We start from the raw sequence: 16,925 nt of genomic DNA on the forward strand, positions 1-16,925 counted from the left end.
TACCCAAATCAGACAAGATCACCAAATGAAAAGAAAATTACAGACAATGTCTCTGATGAACAGTGATACAAAAGTCCTTACCATAATATTAGTACACCCAATTAAAAAATACATTAAAAGGATCATACACCATGATCAAGTGGGATTTGTTCCAAGGATGTAAGGGTGGTTCAACATCTGCAAATCAATCAATGTGATACTCCACATTAATAAAATGAAGGACAAAAATATGACCACCTCAGTAGATGAAAAAAAAAAAAGCACTTGACAAAATTCAACATCCATTTGTGATAAAAACTCAACAAAGTGGGTGTTCGAGGGAATGTATCTCAACATAATAAAGACCATCTATAATAAGGCCACAGCTAACATCATACTCAAATGGTGAAAAGCTGAAAACTTTTCACCTAAGGTCAGAAAGGAGGTAAGAAGGCCCACTCTTACCACTTGTATTCAATATAGTATTGGAAGTCCAAGCCAGAGCAATTAGGCAAGGAAATGAAATAAAAGGAATCCAAATCAAAAAGGAGGATGTAAAACTGTCACCGTTTTCACATGATATGATATTACATATAGAAAACTCTAGAGACTCCACCAAAAAAATAGTTGGAAGGAATCAACAAATCCAGTGAAGTTGTAGCATACAAAATGAATATGCAAAAATGTGTTGAGTGTGGAGGTCAAGATGGCGGAGAAGTAGCAGGCTGAGACTACCTTAGGTAGCAGGAGATCAGCTAGATAGCTTATCTAAAGATTGCAAACACTTACATATCCAACACTTACAGATCAAAGAAGAAGAACAGCAATTCTAGAAAGATAAAATCAACCACTTTCTGAAAGGTAGGACTGGCGGAGAAGTGAATCCAAAGCGACGGGAAGATAGACCCTGGGGGGAGGGGCCAGCTCCCGGCAAGCAGCAGAGCAACGGAGCACAAAATCAGTACTTTTAAAAAGTCTGTTCCACTGAGGGACATCTCTCCAGAGGCTAAACCGGGGTGAAGCCCACATGGGGTCAGCATGGCCCCAGGTCCTGCGGGGTCACGGAAGGATGGAGGGTGTCTGAGTGTCGCAGAGCTTGCAGGTATTAAAATGGGGAAGTCGGCTACAGAGACAGAGCCGAGGAGTGAGCTCTCAGCTTGGGGTTACCTTGAACTGGTCACAGGCTTGGTGAGCTCGGAGCTCGGAGCACAGGCGGAGGCCAGGGAGATGGGAGTAATTGGGCGCTATTCTCTGAGGGTGCACTGAGGAGTGGGGCCCCGAGCTCTCGGCTCCTCCAGGCTGGAGACTGGGAGGCCCCCATTTTCATTCCCATCCTCCAGAACTCTACGGAAAGTGTTCAGGGAACAAAAGCTCCTGAAAGCAAACCCGAGCTAATTACTCAGCCTGGCCCCTGGTAAGGGCGGTGCAATTCCACCTGGGGCAAAGACACTTGAGAATCACACAACAGGCCCCTCCCCCAGAAGATCAACAAGAAATCCAACCAGGACCAAGTTCACCTACCAAGGAGTGCAAGTTCAATACCAAATAGAATGGCGGAATTCCAGAGTAGGAGAAAGCAAAGCACGGAACTCCTGGCTTTCTCCCCATGATTCTTTAGTCTTGCAATTAATTTAATTTTTTTTAATTTTTTTTTCTTCTTCTGCTAAATTTTTTTAATGTTTACCCTTTTCTTTTTTAACGTTTTTAAACTAGTTTATCTAATATATATATATTTTTTTCCTTTTTTGTATCTTTTCTTTATTCATTTTCTTTTTTTAATAGTTTCTTTTTTTTTCCTGAACCTCTTTTTTTTTTTTTAAGATTTTTATTTATTTATTTGACAGACAGAGAGAGATCACAAGTAGACAGAGAGGCAGGCAGAGAGAGAGGGGGAAGCAGGCTCCCCGCTGAGCAGAGAGCCCGATGCGGGGCTCGATCCCAGGACCCTGAGATCATGACCCGAGCCGAAGGCAGAGGCTTAAACCACTGAGCCACCCAGGCGCCCCCCTGAACCTTTTTTTATCCCCTTTCTCCCCCCCACGATTTGGGATCGCTTACGATTTGTTTAAAGCGTACTTTCCTGGGGTCTTTGCCACCCTTTTAGTATTTTACTTTCTCCTTCATATACTCTTACCTGGACAAAATGACAAGGTGGAAAAATTCACCACCAAAAAAGAACAAGAGGCAGTACCAAAGGCTAGGGACCTAATCAATACAGACATTGGTAAGATGTCAGATCTAGAGTTCAGAATGACGAGTCCCAAGGTTCTAGCTAGGCTCGAAAAAGGTGCCACTTCCAGTCGGCGACGAGAGAAGAATTAGGCACAAACAAGTCAGCAGCAAAAGACTGGGAGCAGGGGACAACAGTCAAAAAGGACTGCTGCCACGAGCAACCCACCGTCTCACTTTTATTGGATAGAAAAAATAGCCAACAGAAGGACTGATGAAGGTCAAATGTTAATCCCATCTTGCAGACAAGCAAGAAGGAGGATAAAGTTTATAGTTAAACAAGCACATTCAAAGGACTCATCTAACTAACAATAGGCGCGTTCTGGGAAGAGAAAGGAGCGATAATGGAAAAGGGAAGCAGGCGGGTTTTTGTTCCACCCTGAGCTGACCGGGCATTCCCAGGTGCTTGGCTTCCCTGAAGCTGGCGGCGTTTGGCCCTGGGCGGGCCGGGCGCTCCGAGCTGCCCGGCTTCGGTGAAGGGGCAGCCTTCCACCCTGAGCGAGCCAGGTATCCCCAGCTGCCCAACTTCTGTGAAGGAGCGGCGTTCCGCCCTGAGCGAGCCGGGCATCCCCAGCTGCCCAGCTTCACGGTCATATATCGTCCTTCTCCCCAAAGACCTGTTGCCAGTATATGTATTTCTTAAGGCCATATCTAAATGTGCTTGGCAACTAGTAAAATCCTCCAGGGGTTACAGTTTAAGTAACAAATTGTTCCAAGGGGCAGCAGCAAAAGGCATGGAAGATATTAGAGAAACCCTCTCAGGAGATATAAAAGCCCTTTCTGGAGAAATAAAAGAACTAAAATCTAAACAAGTTGAAATAAAAAAAAGTTATTAATGAGGTCCAATCAAAAATGGAGGTTCTCACTGCTAGGATAAATGCAGCAGAAGAAAGAATTAGCGATATAGAAGACCAAATGACAGAGAATAAAGAAGCTGAGCAAAAGAGGGACAAACAGCTACTGGACCACCAGGGGAGAATTCGAGAGATAAGTGACACCATAAGACGAAACAAAATTAGAATAATTGGGATTCCAGAAGAAGAAGAAAGAGAGAGGGGAGCAGAAGGTATATTGGAGAGAATTATTGGAGAGAATTTCCCTAATAGGGCAAAGAGAACAAGCATCAAAATCCAGGGGGTGCAGAGAACCCCCCTCAAAATCAACAAGAATAGGTCCACACCCCGTCACCTAATAGTAAAACTTACAAGCCTTAGTGACAAAGAGAAAATCCTGAAAGCAGCCCAGGAAAAGAACTCTGTAACATACAATGGTAAAAATATTAGATTGGCAGCAGACTTATCCACAGAGACCTGGCAGACCAGAAAGAGCTGGCATGATATATTCAGAGCACTAAACGAGAAAAACATGCAGCCAAGAATACTATATCCAGCTAGGCTATCATTGAAAATAGAAGGAAAGATAAAAAAGCTTCCAGGACAAACAAAAACTGAAAGAATTTGCAAACACCAAACCAGCTCTACAGGAAATATTGAAAGGGGTCCTCTAAGCAAAGAGAGAGCCTAAAAGTAGTAGATGAGAAAGGAACAGAGACAATATACAGTAACAGTCACCTTACAGGCAATACAATGGCACTAAATTCATATCTCTCAATAGTTACCCTGAATGTTAATGGGCTAAATGCCCAAATCAAAAGACACAGCATATCAGAATGGGTAAAAAAACAAAACCCATCTATATGTTGCCTACAAGAAACTCATTTTAGACCCAAAAACACCTCCAGATTTAAAGTGAGGGGGTGGAAAAAAATTTACCATGCTAATGGACATCAGAAGAAAGCAGGGGTGGCAATCCTTATATCAGATCAATTAGATTTTAAGCCAAAGACTAATAAGAGATGAGGAAGGACACTATATCATACTCAAAGGATCTGTCCAACAAGAAGATCTAACAATTTTAAACATCTATGCCCCCAACGTGGGAGCAGCCAACTATATAAACCAATTAATAACAAAATCAAAGAAACACATTAACAATAATACAATAATAGTAGGGGACTTTAACACTCCCCTCACTGAAATGGACAGATCATCCAAGCAAAAGATCAACAAGGAAATAAAGGCCTTAAATGACACACTGGAACAGATGGACATCACAGATATATTCAGAACATTTCATCCCAAAGCAACAGAATACACATTCTTCTCTAGTGCACATGGAACATTCTCCAGAGTACATCACGTCCTGGGTCCTAAATCAGGTCTCAACCGGTATCAAAAGATTGGGATCATTTTCTGCATATTTTCAGACCACAATGCTCTGAAGCTAGAACTGAATCACAAGAGGAAATTTGGAAAGAACCCAAATACATGGAGACTAAATAGCATCCTTCTAAAGAATGAACAGGTCAACCAGGAAATTAAAGAAGAATTGAAAAAATTCATGGAAGCAAATGATAATGAAAACACAATGGTTCAAAATCTGTGGGACACAATAAAGGCAGTCCTGAGAGAAAAATATATAGCAGTACAAGTCTTTCTCAGGAAACAAGAAAGGTCTCAGGTACACAATCTAACCCTACACCTAAAGGAGCTGGAGAAAGAACAAGAAAGAAACCCTAAACCCAGCAGGAGAAGAGAAATCATAAAGATCAGAGCAGAAATCAATGAAATAGAAACCAAAAAGCAATAGAACAAATCAACAAAACTAGGAGCTGGTTCTTTGAAAGAATTAATAAGATTGATAAACCCCTAAAAGAAAAGAGAAAGGACCCAAATAAATAAAATCATGAATGAAAGAGGAGAGATCACAACTAACACCAAAGAAACACAGACAATTATAAGAACATACTATGAGCAACTCTACGCCAATAAATTTGACAATCTGGAAGAAATAGATGCATTCCTAGAGACATATAAACTACCACAACTGAACCAGGAAGAAATAGAAAACCTGAAGAGACCCATAACCAGTAAGGAGATTGAAACAGTCATCAAAAATCTCCAAACAAACAAAAGCCCAGGGCCAGACGGCTTCCCAGGGGAATTCTACCAAATATTTAAAGAAGAACTAACTCCTATTCTCCTGAAACGGTTCCAAAAGATAGAAATGGAAGGAAAACTTCCAAAGTCATTTTATGAGGCCAGCATCACCTTGATCCCAAAACCAGACAAGGATCCCATCAAAAAAGAAAACTACAGACCAATATCCTTGATGAACACAGATGCAAAAATTCTCACCAAAATACTAGCCAATAGGATCCAACAGTACATTGAAAGGATTATTCACCACGACCAAGTGGGATTTATTCCAGGGCTGCAACGTTGGTTCAACATCCGCAAATCAATCAATATGATACAACACATTAATAAAAGAAAGAACAAGAACCATATGATACTCTCAATAGATGCTGAAAAAGCACTTGACAAAGTACAGCGTCCCTTCCTGATCAAAAGTCTTCAAAGTGTAGGGATAGAGGGCACATACCTCAATATTATCAAAGCCATCTATGAAAAACCCACTGCAAATATCATTCTCAATGGAGAAAAAGCTTTTCCGCTAAGGTCAGGAACACGGCAGGGATGTCCATTATCACCACTGCTATTCAACATAGTACTAGAAGTCCTAGCCTCAGCAATCAGACAACAAAAGGAAATTAAAGGCATCCAAATCAGCAAAGAAGAAATCAAACTATCACTCTTTGCAGATGATATGATACTATATGTGGAAAATCCAAAAGACTCCACTCCAAAACTGCTAGAACTTGTACAGGAATTCAGTAAAGTGTCAGGATATAAAATCAATGCACAGAAATCGGTTGTATTTCTCTACACCAACAACAAGACAGAAGAAAGAGAAATTAAGAAGTCAATCCCATTTACAATTGCACCCAAAACTGTAAGATACCTAGGAATAAACCTAACCAAAGAGGCACAGAATCTATACTCAGAAAACTATAAAGTACTCATGAAAGAAATTGAGGAAGACACAAAGAAATGGAAAAATGTTCCATGCTCCTGGATTGGAAGAATAAATATTGTGAGAATGTCTATGCTACCTAAAGCAATCTACACATTTAATGCAATTCCTATCAAAATACCATCCATTTTTTTCAAAGGAATGGAACAAATAATCCTAAAATTTATATGGAATCAGAAAAGACCTTGAATAGCCAAAGGAATATTGAAAAAGAAAGCTAACGTTGGTAGCATCACAATTCCGGACTTCAAGCTGTATTACAAAGCTGTCATCATCAAGACAGCATGGTATTGGCACAAAAACAAACAGACACATACATCAATGGAACAGAATAGAGAGCCCAGAAATAGACCCTCAACTCTATGGTCAACTAATCTTTGACAAAGCAGGAAAGAATGTCCAATGGAAAAAAGACAGCCTCTTCAATAAATGGTGTTGGCAAAATTGGACAGTCACATGCAGAAAAATGAAATTGGACCATTTCCTCACACCACACATGAAAATAGACTCAAAAATGGATGAAGGACCTCAATGTGAATGGATAAAGAAGATGTGGTATATATACACACAATGGAATATCATGCAGTTATCAAAAGAAATGAAACCTTGCCATTTACGACGACATGGATGGAACTAGAGGGTATCATGCTTAATGAAATAAGTCAATCAGAAAAAGACAACTATCATATGCTCTCCCTGATATGAGGAAGTGGAGATGCAACATGAGGGCTTAAGGGGGTAGAAGAAGAATAAATGGAACAAGGTGGGATTGGGAGGGAGACAAACCATAAGTGACTTTTATTTTATTTTTATTTTTTTTAATAAAGATTTTATTTATTTATTTTACAGAGAGAGATCACAAGTAGACAGAGAGGCAGGCAGAGAGAGAGAGGGAAGCAGGTTCTCCGCTGAGCAGAGAGCCCGATGTGGGACTCGATCCCAGGACCCTGAGATCATGACCTGAGCCGAAGGCAGTGGCTTAACCCACTGAGCCACCCAGGCACCCCATAAGTGACTTTTAATCTCACAAAACAAACTGAGGGTTGCTGGGGGGAGGGGGGTGGGGAGAGGGGGGTGGTGTTATGGACATTGGGTAGGTATGTGCTATGGTGAGTGCTGTGAAGTGTGTAAACCTGGTGATTCACAGACCTGTACCCCTGGGGATAAAATTATATGTTTATGAAAAATTAAAAATTAAAAAAATGTGTTGAGGGCACCTGGGTGGCTCAGTGGGTTAAGCCGCTGCCTTCGGCTCAGGTCATGATCTCAGAGTCCTGGGATCGAGTCCCGCATCGGGCTCTCTGCTCAGCGGAGAGCCTGCTTCCCTCTCTCTCTCTCTGCCTGCCTCTCCAACTACTTGTGATTTCTCTCTGTCAAATAAATAAATAAAATCTTTAAAAAAAAATGTGTTAAATTTCTATATGGTAACAATGAACTATCAGAAAGAGAAATTTTTTTTTCCAGAAAGAGAAATTAACAATCTCACAATTGCATCAAGAATAAAATACGTAGGGATAAATTTAACCAAAGATATGAAAGACTTGTACATGGAAAACTGTAAGACATTGATGAAGTAAACTAAAGAAGACACAAATAAATGGGAAGATACTCCATGCTCATGAATTGGAAGAACTGACATTGTTAAATGTCCATACCACCCAATCTATGGATTGAATGTAATCCCTATCAAAATTCTAATGGCATTTTTCATAGAAATAGAGCAAACAATTCTAAAATATATATGGAGGGCGCCTGGGTGGCTCAGTGTGTTAGGCCGCTGCCTTCGGATCGGGTCATGATCTCAGGGTCCTGGGATTAAGTCCCGCATTGGGCTCTCTGCTCAGCGGGGAGCCTACTTCCGCTTTTCTCTCTGCCTGCCTCTCTGCCTACTTGTGATCTCTCTCTGTCAAATAAATAAATAAAATCTTAAAAAATAAAATAAAATATATATGGAAACCAAAAAGTCCCTGACTAGCCAAAGCAATCTTGAGAAAGAAAAACAAAGCTGGAGGGATCACACTCCCTGATTTCACTCTATTACATAGCTACATTAATCAAAATATTATTGTATTGGCCTAAAAATGCATATGTCAATGGAACAAAATAGCCCAGAAATAAATCCACACGTATACGGTATAACATGAACAGCTAGCTATCTCCTTTAAGCAGAAAAATGATAAATCAACAAGGAGATAATATTTTCATGTTTCAAAGTATCAAAAATATGAAGTTTTATAATTGGTGATACCAAAGCAGAGATTTAGGCATCCTTTTAACATTAGGTAGGATTTAAATTGAATAAGTCTGTTTGGAAAACTATTTGGACCTCAGTCAAAATTCTAATGTGTATAATTAACATTGAGTCCAGAACTTAATTTCTAAGACTCTGTCTTATAGAAATGAATATAGACAAAGATGTACAGATATAGATATTCATTTGCAACACATTAAAATTGGGAATCTGGAGCACCTGGGTGGTTCAGTTGGTTAAGCTTCTGCCTCAGCTCAGGTCATGATCTCAGGGTTCTGGGATAGAGCCCCATATCAGGCTTCCTGCTCAGTGGGGAGTCTGCTTCTCTCTCTCCCTCTGTCCAGGTAGCTCCCCCGTTCCCCAACTCATGCTCTCTCTCGAATAAATAAAGAAAATCTTTTAAAACATAAAAATAAAATAAAATTAGGAATCAACCAGTGTTCTGTATGCTAGAGGTTCAATTAGGGTACATCCTTATGTAGAATGCTATGCATCTGTTAAAAAGAAGTGTTTCCGGCATCTGGGTGGCTTAGTTGGTTAAGCCCCTGCCTCCGGCTCGGGTCATGGTCCCAGAGTCCTGGGATCAAGTTCCACATCGGGCTCCCAGCTCCATGGGGAGTCTGCTTCTCCTTCAGACCTCCCCTCTCATGCTCTCTCTCACTCTGTCTCTCTCTCTCTCAAAATAAATAAATAAAAATCTTAAAAATAAAAAAATAAGTGTTTCTATATATTCTGATATAGACAGTGTTCTAAGAGCTGTTAAGTGGAGAAGAAGAAATCAGAGGAACAATACATAAGGCATAATTGCATATATGTTAAGTTATATGTTTAAAATGTTATACATTTACATATATTTGCATTTGTATATATTTAGTAATAGTTGAGTTGCATTGTTCTAAAGATGCTAAAGAATGATCTCATTTCACAACTTATCTGTTCACCATTGTTACCAATGAGGAAACAGAGGCATGGAAAAACTAAGTAACTTTCACCAGATAAGATTTAAACTCAGGCATTCTGACTCCTGAATAACCATTAAACTCCAGAAAGAAAGAAAACTGGAAGGAAGCATAGTGTTGAGAGTACTTACCTAAGGAAGGTAAGGGGGCTTGGGGAAGGGGAATTTGCAGGTTTTTCATACATGTTTCTGTAACTGAATTTTTTACACAATGTGTTCATCATTTAATTGTAAATATTTCTTTTAAGTTTTTAAAAGATTTTCTCTCTTTGACTTAGAGCAGGGGGAACAGCAGAGGGAGAGGGAGAGAATCTCAGGCAGACTCTCTGCTGAGTGCAGAGTCCGATGTGGGGCTCAGTCCCAGGACCCCAAGATCATGACCTGGGCCAAAACCAAGAGTCCAATACTTAACCAACTGAGTCGCCCAGGTGCCCCTACTTATATATTTTTAAGGGGGGAAAGGCTTGCAAGGGACTCACCTTTGTTTTATTATGTAAGTGAATTTTAAACTAATTCATAATTAAGAAAAAGACGTGGAGAACTTTCCCCTTCAGACATTTTCCAGGCTCATCTGCACAAATTACGTGAGATGTTTGAGGTTTTTGTGTTATCTCTGTGGTCTTTAAATTTTTGATATTTCACTGGTAAGCCGCACCCTGATTTCATTACCATAGATAACCCAGTTAAATATTAAATGTCAATAATCACTCAGCATTTTACAACCTAGCTGTTGTTATAAAAGTAAGGATTTCATATGCTTCCTAACAGGTACTTGAAAATGGAGCTGGCTTGGAATTCAGTCTTTATTGTCCTCCTAAGCTTTTCATGCCGGGGATTAGATTGGGAATCCGACAGAAACTTCATTTCAGCTGCTGGTCCTCTCACCAATGCCTTGCTGTACCAGAGCAGTCCACTGGGAACCCAGGGTTCTAAATTTGCTGCAGAGGATGAAAGCATTTATGTTTGTCAACAACCACTGCCTGCTTTCCTGCCAGAGTACTTCAGGCGTGTTCGTGCCAGTGGGATCACCCATTATAAAGTATTTCTGCCGTGGGCACAACTTCTCCCAGCAGTAAGCTCTGCGAATCCAGACAACAAAGCAGTGCAGTGCTACCAGCGGTTCCTTGAGACCCTCAAGACTGCACAGCTTCAGCCCCTGGTCGTTCTGCATCACCAGACGCTCCCTCCCAGCACTGTCCAGAGAAGTGAAGCCTTTGCCGATCTCTTTGCGGACTATGCCTCATTCGCCTTCTACTCCTTTGGGGACCTGGTTCAGATCTGGTTCACATTTAGTGACTTGGAAGAGGTGATGAAAGAGCTTCCCCAACAGGAATCAAGATCTTCACGTCTCCAGACCCTCGCTGATGCCCACAGAAGAGCCTATGAGATTTACCATGAAAAATACGCTTCTAAAGGTAAGTCCACACAACCCTGATCGGATGGCTGACCCACCGGCAGTCTTCATCACCCACCTTCTCCCACCCTCCTCACAGTAGGACTTGACATTTCTTCCCACTCCCCTTCAATAATCTTGTCATACGTATTTATTAGTGAGAAAATAACATGGTACTGAAAACTTCCCGATGGAGAGAGGCAGAGGTGGCTTAGGCTGGATAGTGCCCAGCGTTTCCTTTGAAAATATCTTTTAAGCCCTCCTTCCCCAGTCTTGAGTCCGTGCCATCACAGAGTATATTTTTGCCCTTCCTTCTCCAGTCCTCCCTTCCCGACTCTCCAAGGCTTTAAGATTGTGTGTCCTCCCTCAGTCTCCCCTTTTTCTCATGCAAAGCAAGTTATGCATTCTAGCTGAAGTTTTCATTCCAGCAAAGAGGACAGATAAAATAGTGATATGCTGATAGGTGGTGAGAAGAATGTAATAGCAAGTGTCCATATTCCTGCTTCAGAGCTAATTCTTTTTTTTTTTTTTTAAAGATTTTATTTATTTATTTAACAGACAGAGAGAGATCACAAGTAGGTAGAGAGGCAGGCAGAGAGAGAGGGGGAAGCAGGCTCCCTGCTAAGCAGAGAGCCCAATGCGGGCCTCGATCCCAGGACCCTGAGACCATGACCTGAGCCGAAGGCAGAGGCTTTAACCCACTGAGCCACCCAGGCGCCCATTCAGAGCTAATTCTGATTCAAGTTCTGATTCAGTAGGTTTGGACAGGGCCAGTACACGTGTGATTTTAATAAATTCCTAGGTGAATCTGAAGTTCACTAATTTTAAGAACAAGTTTTGGATTATATATGCTTTCTGGTTTTTATTATGTACTATATGTATGTTTGTATACGTAGTAAATAATATATATGCATATTTGCATATCCTACTTTCTAAACTTAAGGTATTTTATGAGTATATTCTTATTTTACTAAAAAGTCAGTGAAAGAGAGAATGAGTTTTTAAAAAAATTTTATTTTATCTCTCAGACAGAGCACTAGCAGGGGCAGTGGGAGGGAGAGGGAGAAGCAGATTCCCCGAGGAGCAAAGAGCCTGATGCAGGACCTGATCCCAGGACTCTGGGATCATGACCTGAGCTGAAGGCAGACACTTAACTGACTGAGCCACTGAGGCACCCCAAGAGCATGATTTTCAGTGTTCTTATAGATTCTCATCATTTGAATGGATCAGAGTTTTAACTATTTCTCTCGTGGGGCACCTGGGTGGCTCAGTCAGTTAAACTCCGGTCATGATCCCAGAGTCCTGGGATCAAGCCCCCAGTAGGCCTCCCTGTTCAACAGGGAGCCTTCTTCTCCCTCTCCTCCCAGCTTGCGCTCTTTCTCTCGCTCTCTCTCTCTCTCTCTCAAATAAATAAATAAAATCTTTTAAAAAATAAATTAAATAATACATATATATATAAATGAGAGAAATATTTATTTCTTTAAAAATTTTATTTATTTAGGGCGCCTGGGTGGCTCAGTGGGTTAAGCCGCTGCCTTCGGCTCAGGTCATGATCTCAGCGTCCTGGGATCGAGTCCCGCATCGGGCTCTCTGCTCAGCAGGGAGCCTGCTTCCCTCTCTCTCTCTCTGCCTGCCTCTCCGACTACTTGTGATTTCTCTCTGTCAAATAAATAAATAAAATCTTAAAAAAAAAAAAATTTATTTATTTATACGAAGGAGAACAAAAGGGAAGAGAGTCAGAGGGAAAAGCAGACTCTCTGCTCACGGGAAGACTGATGAGGGCCTCAACCCTGGGACTCCAGAATCATGACCAGAGCTGAAGGCAGAGGCTTAACCAACCGAGCCACCCAGGTGCCCCATATATATTATTTATACGTAAGTTTATTTAATTTTCACCATTATGAATTACATCACAATGAATGTTCTTATATATAAACCTTTTCCTACCTTCCAATTAATTCTTTCTGATTCTTAGAATTGAAATTACTAGGTCAAAAAACGTGGATTCAGGGGCGCCTGGGTGACTCAGTGGGTTAAAGCCTCTGCCTTCGGTTCAGGTCATGATCTCAGAGTCCTGGGATCGAGCCCCGCATCGGGCTCTCTGCTCAGCGGGGAGCCTGCTTCCCTTCCTCTCTCTCTGCCTGCCTCTCCGACTACTTGGGATCTCTGTCAAATAAATAAATAAAATCTTAAAAAAAGAAAAACAAAAACGTGGATTCTTTAAGAACTTTAAAGCATGTTGCTAAATTCCAGAAAAGTTTTAATAGTATATACCAATAGCTATAAAACTGCTCTGACCCTATTCAGCCTGTCTTCGATGATATAATCATTTCTGTTATTGGTAATTTGACAGCTGAAAATTACTATCTCCTTATATGCTTCATTTGCGTGTATTTGATTATAAAGAGATCTAACTCTTTTTTTTTCTATGTTAAGAATGAAAGCAGGGCAAGAGAAGAAAGAGTATGAGTGTGAACAGACCCATTTCAGATAGGGGTGTCAGGAGGGTTGTCCTCAGAGAGGACAGCAAGGGAGGCAGCAGCAAATGGATAGGAGAAGAGGATTCCAGGCCGAGAGAAGCGCCCCTGCAGGGGGACAGTGACGAGCCCAGCGGTCAGTTTAGTGAGCTAGGAGTAGTGGATGAGAGATGCGGAGAGGCTGAACTTGAAAGTGGAGTCTTTGGAAAGAAGAAGGAACCTTCCTTGGAGAGGGTGAGCAAGTAAATGTTTGTTGGCTGTAATTCTATTGAAGAAGCAGTGGGTAAATGAACTTCGAAAGAAGGCAAGACTGAACTTGGTTCATCTCAAACAGAAGAAAATCTATCTTGTTTTGAAGACAAACTCCATAGACTTATTTTGATTATAAAACTATATAAACATGTTATTAAAATGTTTGCAGAGCCCATTTTAAATCTTAATCAGGTTACTAAAGACTGTTTCATAAGCTCATATTTTCCTTTTCTTCTGATGCTCATTCCTCCCATCCTTCATTTTGTGTTTCATCAATATCACTAGATTTCTACCCCATTATAATGCAGGACATAAAATAAATTCTCTTTCCAGTTTCCCTCCTATTCAGAGAGGTGGTTTTTCTTCTTTCTCTTATTCTCCTCTCCCTTGAACAAAAGTGCAATCCTTTTGTTCTTTGTAAAATATATCACCTAATATACACAAAAAATTGTATAAAATATGTTGGTTAAAAGCAAAATACTATAAAAAGATTACTGAAGCCTTTTTTTTTAAAAAAAAAAAAAGCAAAATACTATAAAAAATACTCATGGAGTGACCTCTCAATAGAATTAAAATAGTATTAAATGGTAGTATTTAATACTAGTATTAATATAGTAGTATTAATATGTAGTAGTATTAATATAATAGTATTAAAATAGAATACCACCTTAGATCAACTAGGATGACTGTAATAAAAACAAAACATACAAAAAGAAGTGTTGGTGATGAGGTAGAGAAATTGGAACCCACGCCACTGAATGGGAACGAATGGTGGGAATGAATGATGGAGCAGCTGCTTTGGAAAACAGTCTGGCAGTTTCTTGAACAGATAAACTTCAGAGTTACCCTATGACTCAACGATTTGTCTCCTAGGTATATGTCCAAGAGCAATGAAAACAAATGCCTGGGAGAAAACTTACCACAAACATTCATAGCAGCATTTTTCATAATAACCCAAAGTGGAAACAACCCTACTGTCCCTCAACTGATGGATAAACAACATGTGGTGTATACATAATACCCAAAAAGGAATGATATGTGGCACAACACAGGTGTACCTTGAAGACATGAAGCTAAGTGAAAGCAGCTAGTCAGAGAAGACCACATACTGATATGATTTCATTTATATTCAATCTCCAGACTAGGCATAGAGATGCTACAGTAGTATAGCAATGTCTAGGGCTAGAAGAGAGAATGGAAAGTGACTGCTAATGGATAAGAAATTTCTTTTTTGTTGATGAAACTGCTTTAGATTAGAGGCACCTGGGTGGCTCAGCTGGTTAAGTGACTGCCTTCAGCTCTGGTCATGATCTTGGAGTCCCAGGATGGAGTCCTGCATCGGACTCCCTGCTCAGCATGGAGTCTGCTTCTCCCTCTGACCCTTCCCCCTCTAGTGCTCGCTCAGTCTCATTCTCTTTCTTGCAAATAAATAAATAAAATCTTTAAAAAAAAGAAATAGTGGCTATAATTGTACAACTTTGTGACTATACTAAAAACCATTGAACTGTATACTTTTTTTTTTTAAGAGAGAGGGGGAAGCAGGCTCCCCGCTGAGCAGAGAGCCAGATGTGGGGCTCAATCCCAGGACCCTGAGATTATGACCTGAACCGAAGGCAGAGGCTTAATCCACTGAGCCACCCAGGCGCCCCGAACTGTATACTTTAAAGGTTTTATTTTTAAGTAGTTTCTGTACCCAGTATGGGGTTCCAACTATCATTCAGCCCTAAACAACCACTAATTAACTTGCTGTCTCTAAAGATTTCCTTGTTCTGAACATTTCATATGAATGGAATAATACAAAATGTGGTCTTTTGGGACTACCTTTGTTGGGATTTGTTGAATGTTTCCATCATGGATAAGGCTGAGATTATGAGTTTTAGGAAGGAAGATTACAGAATAAAGTGCTATTTTCATCATATCATATCAAGGGTACATACTATTAACATGATTTATACTGTTGATGTTGACCCTGATCACCTAATTGAGATTGTAGTTGTCAGGTGTCTCTAGGGTAAGGTTACTCTTTTTTCCTCCTTTCCATACTGCATTCTTTGGAAAGGAGTCACCATACAGAGTTCACACTTAATGATTGGGAAGTTATGCTCCATCTTTTTTTTTTTTTTTTTCTATTTTTTTAAGTAGTCTCCATGCCCAATGTGGGGCTTAAACTCACTACTCTGAGACCAAGAGTTGGATGCTCTGAATACTTGGATTGCTCAGATGGTTAAACGTCTGCTTTCTAATAGGGTCATGATCTCGGGGTCCTGGGATTGAGCCCCACATTGGGCTCCCAGCTCAGTGGGGAGTCCGCTTCTCCCTCTCCCTCTGCCGGTCCTGCTTGTGCTCTTTCACTCTCTCAAATGAATAAATAAAATCTTTTTTTAAAAAAGTTAAAAAAAAAAGAGAGGTGGATGCTCTACCAACTCAGCCAACCAGGTGCCCGAGTTATGCTCTCTCTAATAAGTAGTTTTTGTAAGATCTTTTCTAGGGGCACCTGGCTAGTTCTGTTGGCTAAGCATCTGTCCTCAGCTGAGGTCATGATCCCAGCGTCCTGGAATCAAGCCCTGGATCAGTCTCCTTGCTCAACAGGGAGTCCGCATCTCCCTCTCCCTCTGCCCCAGCTCCTGCTCTCTCTCTCTCTCTCAAATAAATAAAATTTTTAAAGAAAAAAGTTATTTTTCGGGTGCCTGGGTGACTCAGGTCATGATCCTGGGATCCTGGGATCGAGCTCCGTGTCGGGCTCTCTGCTCAGCGAGGAGCCTGCTTCCCTTCCTCTCTCTCAGCCTGCTTGTGATCTCTGCCTGTCAAATAAATAAACAAAATCTTTAAAAAAAAATCTTAATGGTAAACTTTATGTTATATATGGTTTACCAATTTTTTAAAAATTATTTTCTAATCTTTCTATATTCATTATTATAAACCTCACATTTATGTGTTCACTGTGCTGCCACTGGGGAGGATTCAATAGAAGAGAGGATTCTTGGCAGAAATGGAGGTTGGGGAGAGTGGGAACTTGCATCTCATGGGAAGAGTAGAATTGCACACAGCATCCCCCATTTGTACAACAGTAGGACACAACCCTGGATAACACTAGTAATACCAGCCTCCCAACACAGCAGTAGTAACTTGAAGCATTGATATTGGCGGTTCAATATTGGCCAGATTACTTTTATTGGCTCATTTAAGGCAAGGGTGGAAGGAGCAAAAGGAAAGGGGTTATTTTCTGTAAAAGACTACAATGGTTTTTAGTGGAATGACTTCCCTTTGTGGTGGAAACAGGTGAGCTTATCCTTTAGTGAGGTCTAGCAATACCTAGAAGGAACATGAATTTACACGATGCTATGCAGTGATTTTATACACAGGTTTAAACAATTCTCAACCCACAGCAAATACCAATTTTGAGCTCTATATACATGAACACCTATCTTTAATTACATCCAACAAAAATTG

The 16,925-nt window shown here is 40.6% G+C and overlaps 1 protein-coding gene across 1 annotated transcript in view; it reads left to right on the plus strand.

Moving 5' to 3' along the window:
- Nucleotides 1–10,131: 10,131 nt before the first annotated feature.
- The window catches only part of LCT (lactase), a 52,897-nt gene continuing 46,103 nt past the window's right edge, over nt 10,132–16,925 (plus strand). Inside the window, exon 1 of the mRNA XM_032353827.1 lies at nt 10,132–10,768. Within this exon, the coding sequence (XP_032209718.1) occupies nt 10,132–10,768 (637 nt within the window). The remainder of the gene's footprint in view (nt 10,769–16,925) is intronic.

The sequence above is a fragment of the Mustela erminea genome, chromosome 8 (genome assembly GCF_009829155.1).
Source record: "Mustela erminea isolate mMusErm1 chromosome 8, mMusErm1.Pri, whole genome shotgun sequence".
Classification (NCBI taxonomy): domain Eukaryota; kingdom Metazoa; phylum Chordata; class Mammalia; order Carnivora; family Mustelidae; genus Mustela; species Mustela erminea.